The sequence below is a fragment of the Podarcis cretensis genome (assembly GCF_951804945.1).
Source record: "Podarcis cretensis genome assembly, chromosome: 2".
Lineage (NCBI taxonomy): Eukaryota > Metazoa > Chordata > Lepidosauria > Squamata > Lacertidae > Podarcis > Podarcis cretensis.
In genome coordinates, this window is record NC_137171.1 from 109,278,723 (window position 1) to 109,302,894 (window position 24,172).

Here is a 24,172-nt window from a genome sequence, read left to right on the forward strand (position 1 = left end):
GATCTTAATAGCGATCCCACTGAGCAGACTACTTCCGAGTTCACACGCGCGAGCCTGCGAGTCATTTCCGTCCTCGTGTCACCTGCTGGCTCGCGCTTTGGCGAGGCGGCTTAGGGGCAAAGGTGGGGTGGGGGGTGGGGTGGGGAGAGAGGGGACTGCCGGCAGATCGGCAGCGCTTTCTTTCGCCCGCGGAAGCGGGTCCGATCGCGTCCATGCGTTGCATTTTTTTTAAGCGGACACAGAGGTCCCCGGGGAAAAGCCATGCAAGCTTTTTCCTGGGTGTTGCCTGCAGCAAAGAACTGCCTTGCTTTGCAAAAAGACAGACAGACAGACGATCGATGTTAAGAAATGAGTTTTCTTGTACCTTTCTGAGCTTGCAGAAAAGTCTCCATCACAGTTTTCTTACCCTTATATCACTGCATTTTATACGTTTTCCAGTTCTAATTACACTTATTACAAAATGGCTCAAAATCTAAAAAAAATATAGAAAGGTAGAATATCTCTCATTACAAGTCTTCAGACAACCCTGCTAGTGAGGTTAATTGCTTACAATAATATTTCAAATATTGTATAAATTTACTCCAGTCCTTTTGGAATGCTTGATCATGCTGGTTTCAGATTTTTCCTGTCAGCTTCGCCAGTTCTGCAAAGTCCATCATCTTCATCTGCCACTCTTCGTTGGTACTTCTTGTTTCCATTTTTGGCCTAAAAGAATTCTTGCTGCAGTTGTTGCATACATAAACAGTACTTTATCTCCTGTTGGTGTCTCTTCACCAACTATCACCAATAGAAAGGCTTCTGGCTTTTTAACAAAATTATTTTTAAACATTTTCTTTAACTCATTACAGTATATTGTTAGTACGCCTTTCAACCAATGTGCAGCGACTGGGCTCAATAACTGGTTCTGCCCTGACCCAGCTAGGCGACTGGAGCACTTTCAGAGACCTTCCAATCCTGGAAAACAGGTCCCAGTGCACTGGACTCACAACTGAGCACCAGACTCATGCAGAGTATAAATCACGCGGAAGCTAGCTGTGAAGAATGATTCCTTTTATTTCTAATAGCTACTACAAACTAAAGAACTACAGTGGTACCTCTGGATGCGAATGGAATCCATTCCGGAGCCCTGTTCGCATCTTGAAGCGAACGCAACCCGTGTCTGCATGCGTGAGTTGCGATTCGCCACTTCCGCGCATGCATGTCCCATCATTTTGAGTGTCTGCGCATGTGTGAGCGGCGAAACCCAGAAGTAACGTGCTCTATTACTTCTGGGTCGCCGCGGAGCGTAACCTGAAAATGCTCAACCTGAAGCACATTTAGATAGATAGATAGATTCTTTATTGTCATTACACAAGTGCAACATTGCACAAGTGCAACGAAATTGGATGCCATCCCTTAAAAACAACAAAAGCAAAACAACAACAACAACCAAACAAACCACATTCCAGCCACACCCACACCCACACCCATCAAACTCCCAGGTCACACTATCGAGTTACAGCATTTAAAAAGGCCACAGCTCTTGGATAAAAACTATTTTTCAGTCTATTTGTCCTTGACTTGATGTTTCTATATCTCCTGCCAGAAGGCAGTAGTGCAAACAGACTGTATCCCGGGTGAGATGCATCCTGCAGAATGTTGTTTGCTTTCCTAAGACAACGGGAACCGTACAGTTCTTCCAAAGATGGGAGAGGATGACCAATAATCCTTTGGGCTGTGGTTATGACCTTCTGGAGCACCTTCCTCTTCCTAGCTGTACAACTGGAGAACCAGGCACAAATACAGTATGTGAGAATGCTCTCTATGGAGCCTCGGTAGAAGGACACCAGCAGTCTCTCACTCAGATTGTTCTTCTTTAAAAGTCTGAGGAAATAAATTCTCTGCTGGGCCTTCTTCACCAGAGCAGTGGTATTTGCGCTCCAAGTCATGCCCTGATCGATAGTCACTCCCAAAAACCTGAATTCCGCCACCCTCTCCACCCGTTCCCCTTTGATATACAAGGGCTGAATGTCCGCCTTTTTTTTCCTGTAATCCACCACCAATTCCTTGGTCTTAGCCGTATTAAGAGCCAGATTGTTCTCTCCACACCAAACACAAAGCCGCTCCACCTCGTCCCGATAGGCGGACTCATCCCCTCCTGAAATGAGCCCCACCACCGTAGTGTCATCAGCAAACTTGATGATTTTGTTGCTGGGATAGATGGCTGTACAATCATACGTATAGAGAGTATAGAGCAGGGGACTCAACACACAACCCTGTGGTGAGCCGGTGTTAAGGCTAAGGGCTGTGGACATATGTGACCCCACTCTAACCCTCTGAGAACGTTCTGACAAAAAATCCAAAACCCAGAGACAGGTGGAGTTGGAGAGTCCAATCGCCTCTAGCTTGGACACCAGTCTATGGGGGAGGATAGTGTTAAAAGCAGAGCTAAAATCCACAAACAGCAGCCTCACATAACTCCCCGGCTGCTCCAGATGGGACAGAGCAGCATGGAGAGTGATAGTGATAGCGTCTTCCGTGGATCTATTTGCCCTGTATGCAAACTGGTAGTTGTCAAAAGTTGATGGAAGACAGGAAATTATATGACGGCGCACCAGTTTCTCAAAACACTTCATGATGATTGGAGTCAGTGCAACTGGTCTGTAGTCGTTCAAACTACTGATTGTAGATTTTTTAGGCAGAGGAACAATAGTTGACGACTTCAGGCAGGGTGGGACAATAGACTGGTGTAAGGACTTGTTGAAGATCTTAGTAAAGACCTTCGCCAGCTGATCCGCACAGCCCTTCAACACCTTTCCCGTGATGCCATCAGGTCCAGCAGCCTTCCTCGGATTCACCATCCTCAATACCTGTCTCACCTCATGCTCCTCTACAGTGAATGAGGGGCCCCTATGGGCTGGTGGCTGTAATACCGGCGTCTCAGGTGGCTCCTTCTCGAAGCGAGCAAAGAAAAAGTTAAGCTCCTCCGCCAGCAAAGGGTCACCATCGACAGCACCAAGGTTAGGTTTGTAGTTGGTAATATGCTGAATCCCCTGCCACATCTGTCTTGTGTTGTTACTCCTTAAATTATCCTCAATCCTCTGCCTATAGACCAGTTTTGCCCGTCGAATACCCCTCTTCAAGTTTGCTCTTGCCACACTGTAAAGCTGCACCTCGCCCGACCTGAAAGCCCTATTCCTTTCCCGCAACAGGCACTGGACCTCTCTATTCATCCAGGGTTTCTGATTGGGATAAAACCGGATGGATTTATTTACTGTGACAGTGTCTGTGCAGTGATTGATATAGCACAGAACTGCCGCCGTGTGCTCCTCCAGGTCTGAACGATCGAAAATATCCCAATTGGTTCTCTCAAAACAGTCCTGCAGCTGGTGGATAGCGCCTTCAGGCCAGATTTTAACAGTCCTTGATATTGTGGGAGCCCGTTTCCTGAGTGGGATATATGCTGGTACCAGGAACAGAGACATATGGTCGGACTGGCCCAAATGTGGCAGCTGTAAGGCCCTATAGCCGTGATTTACATTTAACCCGAGGTATGATTGTACAGTGGTAAAAGGTAAAGGTACCCCTGCCCGTACGGGCCAGTCTTGCCAGACTCTAGGGTTGTGCGCTCATCTCACTCTATAGGCTGGGAGCCAGCGCTGTCCGCAGACACTTCCGGGTCTTCCGGTACAGTGGTACCTCGGGTTAAGTACTGAATTCGTTCCGGAGGTCCGTTCTTAACCTGAAACTGTTCTTAACCTGAAGCACCACTTTAGCTAATGGGGGCCTCCTGCTGCTGCCGCGCCGCCGGAGCACGGTTTCTGTTCTTATCCTGAAGCAAAGTTCTTAACCTGAAGCACTGGTTCTGGGTTAGCGGAGTCTGTAACCTGAAGCGTATGTAACCTGAAGCGTATGTAACCTGAAGCGTATGTAACCCGAGGTACCACTGTACTGGCTTGCATGAGTGTTACCTCTCCCACTCAGCCCTCTAGTCACTACATAGATAAGCCTCTCCACACATACAGAGTCAGGCAGTCAGTCAAGGGCAGAAAAATAGAAGAGCAGTTTCTGCCCCCTCCTTTCTCAAAACATCAGATCAGGAGATTCTGGCAATGGGAGGGGTGAAAATATCAACATATATACCATTTCCCAGAAAGCCTTTACCGCTTTAAAAGTCCACCACAAGTTGTAAAAGATACTTCCCTTCACAATTTTCTTTCTTCGCTGCCATCCACCAACAGGGCATGGCAGCAGTTCTAAGATTCTCCAAGCTTGCGGGATCTGTTGTTCTTTTTATTACTTATCAGTGATCCACCAGCTGGAGCCAGGTGCATGAGAAAGAAGCTTATATGTAGTTTGAATATTTTTGAAGCGTGCTCCCAATCCTTCTATGCAAAATCCACCCTCCTCCTTTCTTTATGTCAGCAGTATTATGGGAGCCAGGCCTCCGGGAGAACCACTTTATTGTTGTTGATGTCCTAATCCTTGCCAATCTACTAAAATTACCCAGAGATCTGTCATGAGATCACACAGTACCCATCCCATCTAGCAGACGTAGCTGTGACTCAAGTTCAGCTCCTGAATATGCCTGTTTCATTTTTCTTTAAAGGCATAAAGAGAGGAGGTGAGTGTGAGGAATCTCAGTGTATGATACATATGTGAGAGTGATGGCTGTAGCTCTGCTCAAAAGCAACTCCACCCTTCAGAAATTATTCCGAGGTGCTCTGGACACCCTGGATGCCTCCAGACTGTCAGTGTTTTATGAGAGGGATTCAAGTAAAAACAGAATAATTTTGGCCTTATGTGCTTAAAATGGGTTGAAGTGTCAATCACATCTCCTACCTGGGCAATTATCTTTCCACAAGGGCCAACATTTGATGCCGAAACCCAGCATCACCTGAGCGCTACGAGTGCAGCTTTCTCCCAATTGAAGTGCAGAGTGTTTGAGGACTGGGACATTTGCAGGGAAACCAAAATACTTGTTAACAAAGCTATTGTACTACCAACTTTACTGTATACTTGTGAAACACAGACCACTTATAAATGCCATCTCCAACTCCTTGAAAGATTCTATCAATGGTGTCTCCCAAAAAATTTACACATCACTTGGGAAGACAGGCGAACTAATACCAGTGTACTGGGAGAAGCAAAGATCTCCAGTGTTGAAGCAATGATTCTTCAACATCAACTTCGTTGGACTGGCCATGTTGTGCAGATGCCTGATTATCATATTCCAAAGCAACTACTCTACAAAAGAGATTTAAAGACTCTCTCAAGGGAAATCTAAAAAAAATGTAGTATAAACACCGACAACTGGGAAACACTGGCTTGCGAGAGCTCCAGTTGGAGGACAGCCTTTACCAAAGGTGTCATGGACTTTGAAGATGCTCAGACTCAGGACGAAAGGGAGAAATGTGCTAAGAGGAAGGCACGCTTGGCAAATCCACACCGTGATCAACTCACACCCGGAAACCAATGTCCCCACTGTGGAAGGATATGTGGATCCAGAATTGGCCTCCACAGTCACTCACTGTTAAGACCGTGCTCATGGAAGGCAATCGGCTATGAGTGATCGCCGAAGAAGAAGATTGTTAGGTTTTGTGGTTGTATTTGGTTCGCGTTTCAAAGCTCCTTGTCCAAGTGTTCTTTGTCTTGCTCTGGAGCTTTCTCCACAAAAACCCACTCTTTAAAGCATAGTCGGAGCAAAACGGCAGTCTGCAGAAAACCCGTTTAATCTGGTATGGATAAGCCCTTAGTCTCCATGTTGCCCATGTTGGACCCACCAGGGTAGAGGAGGAGGACAAAAGGAGAACGAGTTGATTTTGTGTGCCATTGCTTCTGGCTCCCCCTACTGTTGGCCTCCCAGTTTTCTCCCGACCAACCCCTATGGCATCAGTCATCACTGGGGAGACATGTTTTGCTTGTGGAGCTTCCTAGAGACATAAGTGCAAACCACAGAACCAGATATCAAGAGAATTCCAGTTCTTTGATAATTGCTTGATGCATAATTAGAGTGGGAGGAGGAAGAGAAAGTAGGGAAGGAGCCTGCCAAATGCTTAAATCATTCTTCACTCACTTTCCTGTTCTGTTCGTGTATGAGTGTTTATTTGAAAAAGTACAGTATTTGGAGCGCCTCACTTAGCAAAAGAGATGGCCCCAACAAGTTTTGCCATTCAAGTTCCCAAGGCAAAAGGTATGAGCATCTTCTGTAAGTATAATCCTGGGTAAGATCACATCGCTGAGGTAAATGTCTGATTTTAATCTTATTAATGACATTTCTGATGCCAGATTTCACTATGCTCAACTTTCAGAAACTGTTGCTATTTAGAAAATATGTGGGAGATTTTCTTCTTATTATTATAATTAGAGGAGCGGAGAGCACAGAATAACAAGCAACAGAGAAAATACTGTTTGATTTTATACATTTCCAACAAAAGAAACACATGTTAGATAAAAAATGTCTTTTTATCTAACAGATGACTGATCAACTATTTGGTGGATTTGACTAATTCAGTATTTGTTCGCCAGCATACCTAGTTGTTGATGTTATTGGATTTAGAGAAGGGGAGATGTAAAAATCTTTTGCAAGTTGCCATTAAACAAAAATGCTTTAAATTTATTATTATTCTAATTTGTAAAAGTATATAAAGGAGACTTGGTACAGTACTGTGCAAAAGCCCAGCCCACAAGCAAACAGTCTAAAAAAAACAAAACCCCAAAAGTATTTCCAGCGCAAGATTTTATAATAATATTCCTCTAAGTTGAATTTCAGAAAGCAAAAGGTGTGGGAGGACAGGGAGGGGGAGCTTGAATTTGTTGCAGAAAGCTCTATTTTGACTCTTAAATGTTACCTGTGGGATTTTGCTCTTTTGCAAACTTCCACTCATTTCAGTGGAACCGATGCAGAAAAGCCTCGCACCCAATTAATAGTGCATGTCTGCAGTGTGAATAGGTGTGTGTTAATCTGAACTTTTGCTATGGTTTACTACTGTACTACTGTAGTCCTTGTATGAGTAAAAGATCCTTGCATGAGTAAAACTTAATGTGGCACGAGATCTCATCTCAAATGTGTCCTAATACATTGAATACAGATTCACACATGTCAGTAAAAGCTAATCGACACCTGCTGCACAGACAAAATGGTAAGATAACTTTAAAAAACAATGCAGACAAGGAGAACCAGTTTAGTCTTTGCTCACTAGGCTAATATTCTTTCAACTTTTACTTAAGCAGACTAAGCAAAATGGGAAATAGGCAGGGAATTCCAGAAAAGAACAACACAACAATAGAACTGTTGGACATAGCTGTGAACCTTCCCCTTTTTTGCGGGGAATTCCCTTATTCCAGCGCCGTTTCCGCTGCTTCCCGCTGCTATCCCGGATTGTTAGATATCCCGTAGACTGTCCCCGGAACAGCTGAGGTTGCTGATCCCTTATTTTCAAATCTGAAAGTTGACAGCTATGCTGTTGGAATTACAGGAACTGCTCATCTCAAAGTCCCTTCTCCATTAGAATGCATTGGCTAAAATTAGTGCAGAAACCCTATGTTACTTAGCTCTCTCCAAGCTCCAACAAGGAACTTACTCAGCCTCTCCTTAATGACACGTATTCCCTTCCCCTTCCATCGCTTGCCTTGTCATAAGTTTGGGTTCTGTGGCAAAATTGTCACATTCACTTTCTGTAGGAATTTGAGAATGGTAATGGATTACTTCACTCTTTAGACCAATGTGTGTATATACTGTAGGATTTGCTGCCTGCTTAAATTGTAATTTTGCTGTCCCAAGCAGCATTTACGGTATATATTCTGTCCCTTTCTTTTCACACAATAAACCGGGTGTGCCAACTCTAGAGGGCTGAGGTGTCATCAGTCCCATCAATATTCCTTAGCAGGGGACTCAGCCCCCCCCCAATATTGAAGACAGCATCAAAGGCAGGCTCCTTCTGAGCGTGAGAGAGGAAGAGATGTGGCCATTGAAGCTGTGCCACACTGGGCAAGGCCTCCTCTCAACAATGTGCCTCCTCCCAACGACACGCGCATGACATCACAGGCGTGTGTGAGCAACATCATGCATGTACCACGCCGCTGGGCCACCCAGTCTTTGCCCGAGGTGGCGCCTCTGCATTAAGTCAAGCTTTGCTTATTTCTTTTGCGTAAGAACTTCTTATAGGCGTAAGGTTATGGGTAAAACACATATTCATAGCAGACACACTCCTAACTCTAGCAGAAGATCCCAAACATCTCAGTGGTGTGTGCATGAATACACGTGAGTGCTGGACACTCGCCCGGTTCACGTTGTGTCAGGGTATACTAACCATGTTGAAGCTCACAAGGGCAAAAACTCAAATCCATGCGTCAGGATTACACTGGGTGTGTGTGCTAGTGTTCTACCAAGCTGTACATTCCACACCAGCTTTTCCCAACCTGGCACCCTCCCAGTGTTTTACACTACAACTCCCCTCAACCCAGGCCAGTACAGTGGTACCTTGGGTTACATACGCTTCAGGTTACAGACTCCGCTAACCCAGAAATAGTGCTTCAGGTTAAGAACTTTGCTTCAGGATGAGAACAGAAATTGTGCTCCAGCGGCGCGGCAGCAGCAGCAGGAGGCCCCATTAGCTAAAGTGGTGTTTCAGGTTAAGAACAGTTTCAGGTTAAGAATGGACCTCCAGAACAAATTAAGTACTTAAACCGAGGTACCACTGTACAGTCAATGGTCAGGGATGATGGGAGTTGTAAGCCAGCCACATTTGGAGACCATCAGTTTGGGGAAAACGGATCTACTGTGTGTGGCTAGTTGCATATCAGTAGTGTAGATTTTATTTTGTTTAATTATTTGTTGGTTTTTGGCTTCGTAGCCCCACCTGACCTTGCCCACTTGGCACTACATACTTCCCAGTGATGTAGTGTGGGCAGTAGCCCTGGGCACAAAATTGTTAGGGGTGCAAAATTTCAACACCCGGTGCTGCCTCCATACGGCTGCATACTTCCATTGCTGGGCTCCATTGAAAATGGCTTCTCCATGCAAACCAGGAAGTGACCTCGCCACCAGACAACAGAACAACTCTTATCTCTGCAGCTGCAATCTCTTGGGTGACATGGATGCCGTTAGGCAATTGAATGTGCATGCATATTCCACCTGTTTACCTCCCACCTGAAGTATATGTGGGTTCAAGCAAGACTCAAGGCAGTGATTCAGCTTAAAGGCTTTATTGAATCATCAAGAACAACAGATAACTGCATATGTGCATTTCTGAAGGCCTGGGCCACCCTCAACATGATCGGCTGTCTAAACCCCGAAGCTGTGAATCGTAACCCGGAGCTTAAGAGCCAATGCCAGTAGCCTAAACTCTGATAATGCTACGTGATTGGATATCAGATATTGAATCAGAACACAGGAGCTCAGAATCCTTAGTCCAGACCTTAATCCAGTTTGCTCAGACAAACACAGACCACTGAATACGTGACACAACCCCCCCCCCCACACGCAGCTCTGGGCTCTGGCAACCCATGGTACACCACTGCTACTTCCCACAGATTTTGCCCATGACCAAGTGACATTCTGAAATCCCTCAAGGCATTTCTTTTGCCACCTGCACCCCGTTTGTATATGCTTAGAGTTAAAAGAGCTTGAGGAAGTTTTTCCTCCCTCTCTCATAACAGCAGAACTTGGGACAATCCAATGAAGCTGAATATTGGAAGTTTCAGGAAAGAGAAATAAAAACACTTCTTTGCATAGAACATAGTTAAACTGTGGAATTCACTTTTTTTAAAAAAATCATTTTTATTAAGTTTCCCATTTTAACAATCCAATCAAACCACATTGAATGTTCCAAATTACAGTGGTACCTCAGGTTACATACGCTTCAGGTTACATACACTTCAGGTTACAGACTCCGCTAACCCAGAAATAGTGCTCTGGCGGCACGGCAGCAGCAGGAGGCCCCATTAGCTAAAGTGGTGCTTCAGGTTAAGAACAGTTTCAGGTTAAGAACGGACCTCCAGAACAAATTAAGTACTTAACCCGAGGTACCACTGTATACAAATACATATCAAATAGTCCAAATATTCTGTTGGCTCCCTTGGCCAATAAAGCGAGATGAGCGCCGCAGCCCCAGAGTCGGCCACGACTGGACCTTTTTTTCTTTTTCTTTTTACATACACACATGATCATAGAAATACTGAAATGATTGGCTGATTTGCATGTAGTAGTAATTAATAATAATACCACCCCACCCATCTGGCTGGGTTGCCCCAGCCACTCTGGGCAGCTTCCAACACATATAAACACCCTGACAGGGGTGGCATGAGATGGGGGGTGAGGATGGCAGTGAGGACGCAATGTTGCAGGACCACTAACAGAACCATTCTGGTGCTTCCACTGTGCAACACCTTATTGCTTAATAGCATCAAGCTCAGTCATGGGTAGCAAAGGGGAAAGTTTTGTAATCACTCTTCAGTTAGAACTTTAGTTCCTTAAAAAGCAGGTTCTAACAGGGTTTGTGGTCAAACTCGGCTTCTGACCCCCTCCCTCCAGAACAACGTCTTTAGACAATGACAGGAATCTCCCAACCACAAAGTCTGTTGAAAGGGGACAGTTGGAGGATGGATGGTTGTTAATGGATTGAAGTTGAATCCCGACAAAACAGAAGTACTGTTTCTGGATGGCAGGGGGGACAGTGTGGAGGACTCCCTGGTCCTGAATGGGGTAACTGTGCCCCTGAAGCACCAGCTGCACAGCCTAGGGGCCATTTTGGACTCACAGCTGTCCATGGAGGCACAGGTCAATTCTGTGTCCAGGGCGGTTGTCTACCAGCTCCATCTGGTACGCTAGCTGAGACCCTACCTGCCTGTGCATTGTCTCACCAGAATGGTACGTGCCCTGGTTATCTTCCACGTGGACTACTGCAATGCGCTCTACATGGGGCTACGTTGGAAGGTAACTCAGAAACTACAACTAATCCCAAATGTAGCAGCTACACAGGTGACGGAGCAGCCACCTAGACCATGTAACACCTGTCCTAAAGGATCTACATTGGCTCCCAGTATTGTCGAAGCACAATTCTGTGCTGACCTTTAAATCCCTAAATGGCCTCAGCCCAGTATACCTGAGGGAATGTCTCCACCCGCATCACTCAGCCCAGATACTGAGGTCCAGCTCCAAGGGCCTTCTGGCAGTTCCCTCTCTATGAGAAGTTACAGGGAACCAGACAGAGGGCCTTCCAGGTAGTGGCACCTGCCCTGTGGAACACTCTCTCATCAGATGTCAAGGTGATAAAGAACTAAACAACTTTGAGAAGACATCTGAAGGCAGCCCTGTATGGAGAATTTTTAAATGTTCGATGTTGTGTTATGTTGTTTTATCTGTTGGAAGCCACCCAGATATTATCATCATCATCGCCACCACCACAGTTTGGCTTTTGTTTTAACAAACATCAGGTGTGAGCTAAATTGGTAAATATGTCATGTCATTTACAAGCAGAATCTTCACTGGGGAGAAACAACTAGTTGGGAAAAAGCTATCACGACTATACTTAGGATTCAAGAAATGCCCCGTCAGAATTTTGAGGACACCCCAGTTTTGTTTTGAAACCTTTAATGATGGTGTCATTAAACACCCCTCCCATGCCATTGCTAAATCTTATCTGACAGCACCAATTCATTTCTCCTGTTGTAATATATAACTGGTAGGCAGTTTGCAGCTAACGTGCCCAAGGTTCAAAGACTTGATCGTTGAATGTGTTTCTTCTGCTATATACACTTCACACTTGGCCAGTCTTGGGAGAGGCTTGTAAACAGCTAAGAACATCAGAAGAGCTTGCTGGATCAAGCCAATGCTCCATCTAGCCCAGCCGGTGTGGTGTAGTGGTTAACAGCAGTAGTCTCGTAATCTGGTGAACCGGGTTTGCTTCCCCGCTCGTCCACATGCAGCTGCTGGGTGACCTTGGGCCAGTCACACTTCTCTGAAGTCTCTCAGCCTCACTCACCTCACAGAGTGTTTGTTGTGGGGGAGGAAGGGAAAGGAGAATGTTAGCCGCTTGGAGACTCCTTCGAGTAGTAATAAAGCGGGATATCAAATCCAAACTCCTCCTCCTCTCCTTCTTCTTCCCCCCAGCAGCCACCCAGGTGCAAGCATAAGAGCACTCTTCCCTCCTGCCATTTCTACAAACTGCTTTCCAAGAGCACTTGTGCCTCTAACCAAAGGGACATGGATTGAGCGTGGATGGCAGAATGTGGACAAACAGGAACATGCAAATATATTTATTCTATCCATTTGTATATTTTGCATTCTAGTTCTTTTGGCATTGCTATTCTTTTCTGCCCTGCGAAGCTGCTACACAGAAGATCCTAGTCCGCTGGAACAGTGCTTCCAAGATGCTGAGTATGAGAATTATTTAGAGATAGCCAAGAATGGGCTGGGCAATGCATCACACCCAAGACATGTGCTGATCGTAGGAGCAGGCATAGCAGGCCTCAGCGCAGCCTACACTCTCACAGAAGCTGGACACCAGGTAAGGGGTCCCTTAGTCGTCACAGATGTTGCAACTGGTTCTCTGCTTCCGAGGTTGCCCCCAGGGACCTGTGTATTGATTTGTTTGCACAAAGTCTGCAGGGAGGTTAAACCACTGTGGCTCTTTGCTTATTCGTTTTTTACTTTGCGGGGAGGTTAGGTGTTGCATCAAAGGAAGTGTTATTCCACACCTCACCTTTTCTTCTCACACAGAGTCCAGTTGGGGAGGTGGGGGGTTAAGGTTTGGTATTTGAGGGCACCAAATCAATTTTAATCATGCAACTTGACGTCGCAATCTGAGTTTGGTGGTATGTGATGAAGTCCCACCCAAAAATACCATGAATCTTTTTGGCCGCAGCAGATCTCACAAGGATGCTGGGTAAGTCTCTCAACTGCCCTCAAGAATTGTGATGTGGACCATGGAAATTGAGGCAGGCTATTGTAGCGTGGGTGGCGCTTTGGGTTAAACCACAGAGCCTAGGACTTGCCGATCAGAAGGTCGGCGGTTCGAATCCCCGTGACAGGGTGAGCTCCCGTTGCTCGGTCCCTGCTCCTGCCAACCTAGCAGTTCAAAAGCACGTCAAAGTGCAAGTAGATAAAAAGGTACTGCTCCGGCAGGAAGGTAAATGGCATTTCCATGTGCTGCTCTGGTTCGCAAGAAGCAGCTTAGTCATGCCGGCCACATGACCCGGAAGCTGTACGCTGGCTCCCTCGGCCAATAAAGCGAGATGAGCGTCGTAACCCCAGAGTCAGCTATGACTAGACTCAATGGTCAGGGGTCCCTTTACCTTTACCTAGTGTAGCATGAAGCAGTAGCTGGATTGATACAGCAGTAGCTGTCCTGTTTGCCTTCAGGTGACAGTTCTTGAAGCCAGCGGCCGCGTGGGGGGACGAGTGGAGACGTATCGAAATGAGCAAGAAGGCTGGTATGCAGATCTGGGGCCCATGCGTTTGCCTCAGGTACACAGGTGAGACGGGAGGTTACCACACGCCTTTCACTTCATCTGCTGAGCATGCCTTGCTCATCCGTGATGGCTTTTTCCACGGACATGTGTCCTGGTGCGCTTGGCTGTGTGGGAGACAAAAGAGCTGTTGGCCTGTTGCCACAAGGAAGGAAGTGTATGTGGAGTTGAAGACAATGTATGACTTCTTGGATGTGGCCCAGTTTGTTTTATGTGAACGGGACAGAGCTGATGGGAGGAGGAGGAGGCAGGACCTCTTCTGGCAACACTCATTATTCCTCCCTTCCCCAGGGTGGCAAACATAGCTCACCTCCCTTTTATCCCACGATGCACCTGTGAAGAAGATAAAGTTGAGAGATAGTGACTATTTGTAAACGCTGGGCAATAGGAAGCTGCCCAGAGTGGCTGGGGCAACCCAGTCAGATAGGTGTGGTACTATAATAATAATATTAATAATAGTAATAATAATAATAATTACTACTACTACTACTACTACAACTAGGTGTTTAGGAAGTGCTCTGCACAGGGCTTACCAAACCTTTTTTGCAATCTCTCCCCAACCCCAGTCTGTTTATATATTCATTATACAGTGGTACCTTGGGTTACATATGCTTCAGGTTACAGATGCTTCAGGTTACAGACTCCGCTAACCCAGAAATATATATATGGTGGCAGGTGGATGATTAATATTCTGCAGCCTTTGAAATGTGCTTGTGTGCTCCTGTTTTGACTAATTATATGTGCTTTTATCTTGTGAACTGCCCTGAGATGAAGAGCGGTACAGTCAAAACAAATTGGCTCCCAAAAGATTGAAACCTGGAAGTGAGTGTTCCGGTTTTCGAACAATTTTCGGAAGCCTAACGTCTGGCTCGGCTTCCGATTGGCTGTAGGAGCTTCTTGCAGCCAATCAGAAGCCGCACTTTGGTTTCTGAACGTTTTGAAGTCAAACGGACTTCCGGAATAGATTCTGTTTGACTTCCAAGGTACGACTGTATATTAACCTAGTAAATAACAACAACATAATAATCATCGCTGCGTCTGACCGTGGAAGCACGGCATATCCATCATGTTGTTGTTTAGTCGTGTCCGACTCTTCGTGACCCCCTGGACCAGAGCATGCCAGGCACTCCTGCCTCCTGCAGTTTGGTCAAACTCATGCTGGTAGCTTCGAGAACACTGTCCAACCATCTCGTCCTCTGTCGTCCCCTTCTCCTTGTGCCCTCCATCTTTCCCAACATCAGGGTCTTTTCCAGGGAGTCTTCTCTTCTCATGAGGTGGCCAAAGTATTGGAGCCTCAGCTTCACGATCTGTCCTTCCAGTGAGCACTCAGGGCTGATTTCCTTCAGAATGGATCGGTTTGATCTTCTCGCAGTCCATGGGACTCTCAAGAGTCTCCTCCAGCATCAGAATTCAAAAGCATCAATTCTTCGGCGATCCATCATAGCCAGTAGCAATTGCTAGCCTTGTCCTCCATGTGTTGATCTAAAAGGCCTCCAAGTTGGTGGGCAACGCTGCCTCTTGGAAGAGCAAATTCCACTCTTCTGACTATGCACTGTCCCCTTCTCATGCCCCAGGATCGTCCGTGAATATGTCAGAAAGTTTGGCCTGAGTCTGACGGAATTCTTTCCAGAGGATGAGAATGCCTGGTATTTGATTGACAACATCAGGAAGCGAGTCGGGGAGGTCAAGAGGAACCCCAGCCTCTTGAATTACACTGTGGATCCCTCGGAAGAAGGCAAAACCGCTGGTCAGCTGTATGAGGAGTCCCTCCGTCGGGTTGGGATACTTTTGGTGCTTCTTTTAATTGGGAAACCTTCTGTGTCCTGTTCCAAATATTAAGACCGTAGAGGTGGAAAGAACCAAAAGCAAGTCTAGCCGACACACTCTCCTAAAATAAATTGTAGATCCTCTATGAGGGAAGGTTACTATATTGGGGGATTTATTTATTTTTACTAAGTGGAAGCATGAGAATATTTAAGATTATGTGATGCTAAATATTATGCATGGTATACAGAAAGTGGGTGGGGTTTTTTCTCCCTTTTTCATAACACCAGAAGTTGGGGACATCCAGTTAAGCTGAAGCTTAGAGGATTTGGGACAGACAAAAGAAAGCACCTCCTCAGGCAGCATATCACATTGTAGTAATCATCATCATCATCATCTATTACTTATACCCTGCCCATCTGGTCGGGCCTCCCCAGCCACTCTGGGCGGCTCCCAACAGAATATGAAAAACATGATAAAACATCAGCTATTAAAAACTTCCCTGAAAGGGGCTGCCTTCAGATGTCTTCTAAAAGTCAGATAGTTGTTGATTTCCTTGACATCTGGTGGGAGAGCGTTCCACAGGGTGGGTGCCACTACTGAGAAGGCCCTCTGTCTGGTTCCCTGTAACTTGGCTTCTCGAAGTGAAGGCCCTCGGTGCTGGACCTCAGTGTCTGGGCTGAACGATGGGGGTGGAGATGCTCCTTCAGGTATACTGGACCGAGGCCGTTTAGGGCTTTAAAGGTCAGCACCAACACTTAGAATTGTGCTCGGAAACGTACTGGGAGCCAATGTAGGTAAACTATGAAATGCATTCTGACTTTTTCTTTATGGACATACCAGGTTGAAGAAGAGGTGAAGAGGACAAACTGTAGCTACGTGCTGGGTAAATATGACACCTTCTCAACCAAGGTAAAAAAGAATGATCTCCCTCTTTTCTTTTCTTTTCTTTTCTTTTCTTTTCTTTTCTTTTCTTTTCTTTTCTTTTCTTTTCTTTTCGTTCTTTGGATGTTACCATGGCGCAATAAAACCCAATAAGTTAACAAAAGTAGCTAAAGCAATGCCCCAAACTTGCGAAGTGCAAAGTTTCAGTAAAAACTTAATTGGCGCACTTCTGTTATATTATTAGAATATTACACAAGCCTATAGTAGTTACCCAGCTTCCTAGGTATCCCACCTAGATATCCTGGGGAGTGGGGGCACATGAAGAAGGGCCTCAGGTGATCATTGCAGGGTCCAGGTTGGTTCATATGGGGAGAGGCAGCCCTTGACCCTTTGCAGTCCTGAGCCACTTAAGGTTTTATAGGTCAGAGCCAGCACTTTGAACTGGACCCAGAAACTAATGTGCAGTCAGTGCAGTCAGGCCAGGATAAAGTACACTATGCTCAAACTGTCTCGCCCTGGTGGGCAACCTGGCTGTCAAATTTTGCACCAGCAAAATTTTCCAAACGGTCTTCAGAGGCAGCCCCATGAACAACTTGTTGCAGTAATCTAACCTTGAGGTTACCAGAGTATAGATAGCAGAAGTTAGTCTAACCCTGTCCTGATTAGGGGAGCAGCGGGCCACCAGCCAGAAATGATGGAGTCTCAAGCAGGGCCGGATTTACGTTTGATGAGGCCCTAAGCTACTGAAGGTAATGGGGCCCTTTATATGTCCAGCCAGTGGCGTAGCATGGGTTGTCAGCACCCGAGGCAATGAGGCATCTAATCATAAGCCTGCATTTTTATCAAGCTTATATTTTTTGATCAAGGTTGTATCTTAAAAATGAGTTCAAATTCACAAATGTTTTTGGCAGATGTTCATCCTCTTGGCCAGAGAGGCCCTCTGGTTTATTGCGGTCATAAAAGGCTGAGCGAGGTCACTGACCTTGCATGTTGCAGAGTACAATTAAGCTACAATTAAGTTGGTAAATAGTAAGAATTATTGTGCCTCCCATTAGAGACTTGAGCCACATTTTCCTAAGGGCAAGAGCTAATGGAAATAGGGAAAGAAAGCGTTTTTAAGTTTTTTCTTACTTTGAAAACGTCTTTGCTTATAAAAAAATTATATATATTATGTATTAAAAATATATTGGCTTAAATGTAATTATGCAAAGGAATTAGAAGCTAAGAAATGTTAAATCCTTATGCTAGATTCTTATTTCATATAGTTGGAAGAGATCACAGGGGCCATCAGCCACCAGCCTAGCCCCCCCTTGCCAAGCAGGAAAGCACCATCAGAGCACTCTAGACAGATGGTTGTCAGGTTTTTGTTTAAAGGAACCTCCAATGAAGGAGATCTTTCATTGATGATGCGTACAAAAGATCTTTGATACCTGTTTAAAATAGAATTAGCCACCATCTGTTTTAGCCATCTGCTCTATTTTAGAATTAAGGGGGCAAAGGTGATTTGGTAATTAAGGTGCCTTGTAGAGGTTAATGGCTACTTGTTTGCCAATTATAAATATAGCTTTTATTTCCCATAAAAGGGCAAAAGGAAATGGGTGTATCTTTTGTGATTGGTTCTAGCAAACAGCCAATAGGAATTTCAACCAGGCTGATTGGACAGAGGCAGCCACAGGAGGAGCAAGGGGGCTGGATTAAGGAAATATAAGTGCTGGCCAGAATGGCAGGAGGCCAGGCCAGAGCTTGGTAACCATATACCACTGTGCCTCATATTTATTTGTCTGACAAATAAATTATTATTTTAATTTCTCTATTGCTGCGTTGAATATTTCATTCCAGCTAAGTGTTAACCACAAGCAGGGTGCTACAGCAAGGCAAGTAATTTGCGCCCCCTAACCCGTGGATTTGCGCCCCCTAACTCCCAGATGTTGCGCCCGGTGCGGCCGGCCCCTCCTGCACCCCCCACGCTACGCCACTGTGTCCAGCTGCCCTTTGTCAACAACAAATTTGTGTTGAATATATACTATGTGGTAATTTATGGACCTAATAGGTATCTAAAGCCATTTGCACTTAACAAAATATGTATTTTATCAAAGTAAGTGTTGAACTGAAATACAATTGAGAAGTATATTAATAGTGAAATACAATTAAGAAGAAGTACGGTATATTAATAGTGAAATAATTATTAAGCTCTAACTTAAAGTGAATCTAACCTTTAATTTTTTTGGGGGCCCCCAAGAGAGTGGGGCCATAAGCTATAGCTTGTTTAGCTTATACGTAAATCCAGCACTGGCCTCAAGCGACAGCAAAGGATCCAGAAGAACTCCCAAGCTACATACCTGCTCCTTCCAAAGTATAATCCCATCAACAGCAGGCCATCTCCCTCCCATCCATCCAGTCCAGGGAATCACCCACTACTAGTGCCTTAGTCCTATCTGGACTGAGCTTCAGTGTATTGGCTCTCATCCAGTTCCATGACAGAGGCAAGACAACAGTCCAGCATATCCACTGCCTCACCTGCATATGTAAAGGAGAAGCAGAAGGGTAGATGAGCCCAAACAGAAGGGTGGAAGAGCCCTAAGGCAGGCATAGGCAAACTCACCCCTCCAGATGTTTTGAGACTACAATTCCCATCATCCCTGACCACTGGGCCTGTTAGCTAGGGATGATGGGAGTTGTAGTCCCAAAACATCTGGAGGGGCGAGTTTGCCTATGCCTGACCTAAGACTATGCAGATATGTTTACTCACCTGGGACTGAGAGCAAGCCTCACCGAACTCAGTGAGATAGACATATAGAGGACTGCACTGTAACTTTTTGCAGAATCCAATTCCTTGCTTTCCAGAATAAGCAAATCCTGAAGCCTGAGAACCTCAGGATGTCTCGTGTACTAGATTCCAAATTCAGTTGTTGCTTGGTGGTGTGTTTGCTTAAGCATCTTTGTTGAGTGCTATCCTTAAAGATGGTTATTCCCCACCCCTCCCATAACAGCAATATTTAATCAAAGTAGCAAAGCTGAGTCGTGGAGCTGTCGAAATGATTGGGGACTTGCTCAACGAAGATGCTGGCTATTACCAGTCGTTCATTGAAAGTATGAGAGGTGAAATGGTCTTCTCTTCTAGAAAGAGGTAAGTGGAAATATGCATTGCAAGGAAATAGGGAGGATTTATTCTTGCTGAAGTAAATAATCTGCTCTTCTTCATATGAGACTGCATTTTGGTTCATTTCCAAAACTAGGACTGTAGGAACATCTTGGGACCACAATACCTTAGGAATGCCTCTCCCCATACGAACTGACTCCGGACCCTGAGCTTGTAATCCGACACCTTTCTCTATGTCCCCCGTCCCCCCAAGAGGTTTGGAGGATGGCAACACAAGAACAGGCCTTTTCAATGGTGGCTCCCTGTCTGTGGAATGCTCTCCCCAGAGAGACTTGCCTGGTGCCATTATCATGGGTGTAGCTAAGGGGGGGGGGGCAGCAACCCACCAATAAATAAAAATCTATAAAAATGGATAGCAAGCTGGGGTTCTGCCTCCCCATGCCAACAAAAGCCCTGCCCCACCCCCAACAAAAATCCTGGCTATGCCTGTGGCCATTATTACATATCTTTAGGCACCAAGCAAAAACATTCCTCTTTATTCAGGCCTTTACCCATTAAATAATCGATGATTTGTTAAAGGGGTGGGTGGACTGTTATTATGATTATTTTATTATGCAGTCCAGTATTATGCTCTGCATTTTATTATTTTGTTCTTAATGTTGTAAATGTTGTTCTTAATGTTGTACACCGCCCCGGGATCTTTGAATAATGGTTGGTATATACAGTGGTACCTCGGGTTAAGTACTTAATTCGTTCCAGAGGTCCGTTCTTAACCTGAAACTGTTCTTAACCTGAAGCACCACTTTAGCTAATGGGGCCTCCTACTGCCGTTGTGCTGCCAGAGCACGATTTCTGTTCTCATCCTGAAGCAAAGTTCTTAACCCGAGGTACTATTTCTGGGTTAATGGAGTCTGTAACCTGAAGCGTATGTATCCCGAGGTACCACTGTAAATCAAATTGATGATAGATAAATAAACAAATAACATATGCTCCCTCTCCCTACAACAAAGTCAACATAAAGATGTAAGAGTCCAGCTGGCTCTTGCAAAAGTTCCATCTAGACCAGATGCCTATGGGAAGCCTGCAAGCCGGACCTAAGCTCAATAGCCACTCTCCCCACTTGTGATACCCAGCATGCATAGAATCATAGATTGCAGAGTTGGAAGGGACCCTGAGGAACATCTAGTCCAATCCCCTGCAATGCAGAAACATGCCGCTGTCCCATGCGGGGATCAAACCTGTAACCTTAGAATTATCAGCACCACACACTAACCAAGTGAGCTATCCCCTTGGATAATATATCCACAATAACCAAAAGCCGTTGATTATATTCCGTGAACTTGTCTAATCCTCTTTCAAAGTCATCTGAGTTGGTGGCCATCTCCACACCTTGTCGGCGCGAATTCCAGAGTGTTAACTACGTTCTGGGTTCAGAAATGCTTCCTTTTGTGTGTGCTGAACTGAGCAGCAACTGAGCAACACACGACAGTAGGCTCTTCCATCTTCTATCCATTCATCTGCATTTGTTTGTGTGGTTTTTTTTGCAGGTTTGATCAAATCACAGGTGGCTTTGATCAGCTGCCAATAGCCATTTACAGAAGCATTTCAGAAAGGGTGCATTTCGGAACCAGGGTGGTCAGAATGGAGCAGGCAGGCGAGAGCGTCACCGCGGTTTATCAAACCGCCAACAAAGCACTGTTCAGCGTGACGGCCGATTACGCCGTGGTCACCTCCACTGCGAAGGCCACGAGGCGCATCCATTTTGAGCCGCCCCTGTCGCGTAACAAAAGCCACGCCTTGCGGTCCATCCACTACAGAAGCGTCACTAAAGTCTTCCTCGCTTGTGCCGAGAAGTTCTGGGAAGCTGATGGGATCCACGGCGGGAAGTCCACAACTGATCGCCCGGCCCGATTCGTCTACTACATCACTCAAAACTTTTCCAGCAGCATTGGGGTTGTCTTGGCTTGCTACGTCCACAGTGACGACTCCCGTTTCTTTCAGGCCCTCAGCCATGATGACATCATTAGCATCACCCTGGGTGACCTGTCTGCGATCCACCAGCTGCCCAAGGGGTACATCCAGTCTGTGTGCCAGTCATCCGTAATAAAGAGATGGAGCTTGGATAAATATTCCATGGCTGGCTTTGCTACCTTTACCCCCTACCAGTTTGTTGATTACAGCGAACCTCTCGAGGAGCCAGAAGGCAGGATCCATTTTGCTGGGGAACACACTACCAAACTCCATGGCTGGCTGGACTCCGCAATCATGTCAGGGTTGAGGGCAGCAAGAGAAATCAACCTCGCACCTGGGAAGCGATTGCCTATGATAAAGCCGAATAACAAAGAGGAACTTTAAAGAAGCACTCTGCAAAAGGAGAAAAGATCATTTGAAGGAATACAGTGGTACCTCGGGTTACATACGCTTCAGGTTACATGCGCTTCAGGTTACATGCGCTTCAGGTTACGCACTCCACTAACCCAGAAATAGTGCTTCAGGTTAAGAACTTTGCTTTAGGATAAGAACAGAAATCGGGCTCTGGCGGTGCGGCGGCAGCAGGAGGCCCCATTAGCTAAAGTGGTGCTTCAGGTTAAGAACAGTTTCAGGTTAAGAACGGACCTCCAGAACGAATTCAGTACTTAACCCGAGGTACCACTGTATCTTGACATACAGGAGTTTTGAATCGGGACAAGTCAAAATATTGCTATGAGTTTGGGGAGAAGGAAGTAGGCTGTGTGCGAGATCCTTCTAACTGCTGGATCCAGGAAGTGTTAAAATATAAGCCAGGGTAATGGGTCATTAGGAGAACAAGGGGGGCTCTGAGCAAGACAGAAAATGTGTAGATGAACAACAACAACCAAAGCCAGAGTTTTTCAAGTGATGTGACCTAGAAGTAAGCTGAAGTAACGCTTGAAAGCAAGGTTTGATTTCTGTTTGAATCCAAGGCTACGGCTATGAAAGAAACAAGACCCTCTTAGGGTGTCAATGTTGTGAGCCCCTCTGTAGTATAGATCTGCAAATAAACCATAGATTATGAAGACACCACCGTCTCTGCTGTGCCTCATTCCAAAAGGAAACACAAACCCTGGGTAAGCACCTCAAACTCCTGTCATCTCTGGGTTCTTGGGGTGGTGTGCAACAAAATCTAACAGCATTTCTAGATGGCAGACAAAAATGCAAAAGAAAATTAAAAATCATGACCCAATGCCAGTAGTACCATGTTGTTGTTTTTCCATTCTGTACCCTATATCTTTTCCTTCCTTTCCCGATTATACTGTGAAGGGGAAACCTGATGGACAGCAAGGCTGGAATTTATAATACAGTACAGGGATGCAGAGTGGGGAAATTTACATTTCTCCACATAGAAGGAACTGAAATGGGAGGAATATGGAATTTTGAAAAGATTTGTTCATTTATTTTGCCAGCACCATCTTCACTCATTTCTTCTTGTGTAGTTACAGTACATTGGGAAGTAATTAATCTTTCAATAAATAAAAAAATAAAAAGCTTTTTTTGCAGACCATAAGCAATTAATGTTATTTCTGGGATATCTCCCCTCCCCATTTCGTTTTTATGTTATTTCCTTACTTTTGAAGGAAGATATTTTTTTAAAAAAAAATCTGGAAAAAAAGTGAGACAGATTTCCAGCACTGAACTAATATCAAAATTATGTCAAATCACACAGGAAGTTTCTGCATATATTCCCCCCGCCCCCACATTTAATATGGATTATTTCATTAAACGACTTACAATGGAGCATTCCAACGCAAAGCTTTTGAAAGGAAAAGTAACCTGTTTCCAAGCATATTGCACACCTTGCGAAAGGTTTATCCAGTTGAATTTGAAGGCAAATCTTTTCAAAAGAAATGTTCCCTGACCGGGAATCGAACCCGGGCCGCGGCGGTGAGAGCGCCGAATCCTAACCACTAGACCACCAGGGAAGCCGTGGTAGATTTGTCAGAAAGCTAGCCATTATCACTACTATTTCCTTCTGTAGTTCGTAATACAAGGAAGTCTTCAGTTCTGTGCATAGCGTGCCTCCTTCTCAAATAAATTCATCTGCATGTCAAAAACCGCAAGCATCGCGCGCGCGCACAGCTCTGCAGATGGTTCTCCATTGAAGTTTCCCTTCTACCTAGAGAAATTGTCTTCTGCAGAAACCCTGAGCAGTTTTTAAAAACTCTTTCGAATAAAGATAACGAAGCGTCGGCGCTTCTCGTGCAAGTTCGGCAAGCATCTAATTTTACGCCTGCACTGCGGGATGCCTCCTTTGTGGACGGATGCAAAGAACCCGGAACTTTATTTTTTTTTACATAGGGTTGGGTGGAGAGAGAAAGTTTTTTTTCCACCCTCCTCGGGGAAATGGTGCTCACCAGCTAATTTTCCTAATTTTGATTCCCCGACAGAGCTTAGGCTGCAATCCTGGCAGACCTAGGCGGGAGCCAAGTCCTACTGCACCCGAGGGGCTTAGCAGATCTTCTAAGCAGACACGTGCCCACGATAATACTGCTAAAAATCAGCGCGATCCCACGATCAGAGGATCTCCAGAGCCTTCAGGTCTAGCCCAGCGCTGCCTGCAGATGCATCTTGCAAGTGGTCACTTGCTTCTCGAAATCAGCCCCACGAGAACGAAATGCGCAGGCGCCGTAGGACTTGCCCCAGCAAAGGAGCGAACCCAGGTAGCTCCCCTGGAGTGTAAAGGAAGCTTCCGATTGGTCCCGCGTTCAGCCAATCGCGGAAGAAGCCTCATGGGGAGCATCCCGCGGTCAGGGTGGCGTTCGAAAATCTTGGTGTGTAAGGAATCATAGAATCACCCCCTGCCAAGCAGGAAACACCATCAGAGCACTCCTGACATATGAGACTGCAGCCCTACTCAGAGGAGTCTGTAACCTGAAGCGTTTGTAACCTGAGGCGTTTGTAACTCGAGGTCCCTCTGTAGTTGTCATTTCTGTGACTGAGGCAGTGAGAGATTTTACT

General features: G+C 45.6%; 1 protein-coding gene across 1 annotated transcript; it reads left to right on the forward strand.

The window, feature by feature from the left end:
- The first annotated feature begins 5,922 nt into the window (after nucleotides 1-5,922).
- LOC307208576 (L-amino-acid oxidase-like) lies at nucleotides 5,923-22,237 on the forward strand. The gene is given in 8 exon segments (XM_079963320.1): nucleotides 5,923-6,094; nucleotides 6,097-6,187; nucleotides 12,271-12,488; nucleotides 13,343-13,455; nucleotides 15,024-15,225; nucleotides 16,057-16,125; nucleotides 19,089-19,225; nucleotides 20,746-22,237. Coding segments are annotated over 8 exon segments (1,701 nt in total). The 5' UTR covers nucleotides 5,923-6,031; the 3' UTR covers nucleotides 21,554-22,237.
- Nucleotides 22,238-24,172: the final 1,935 nt, after the last annotated feature.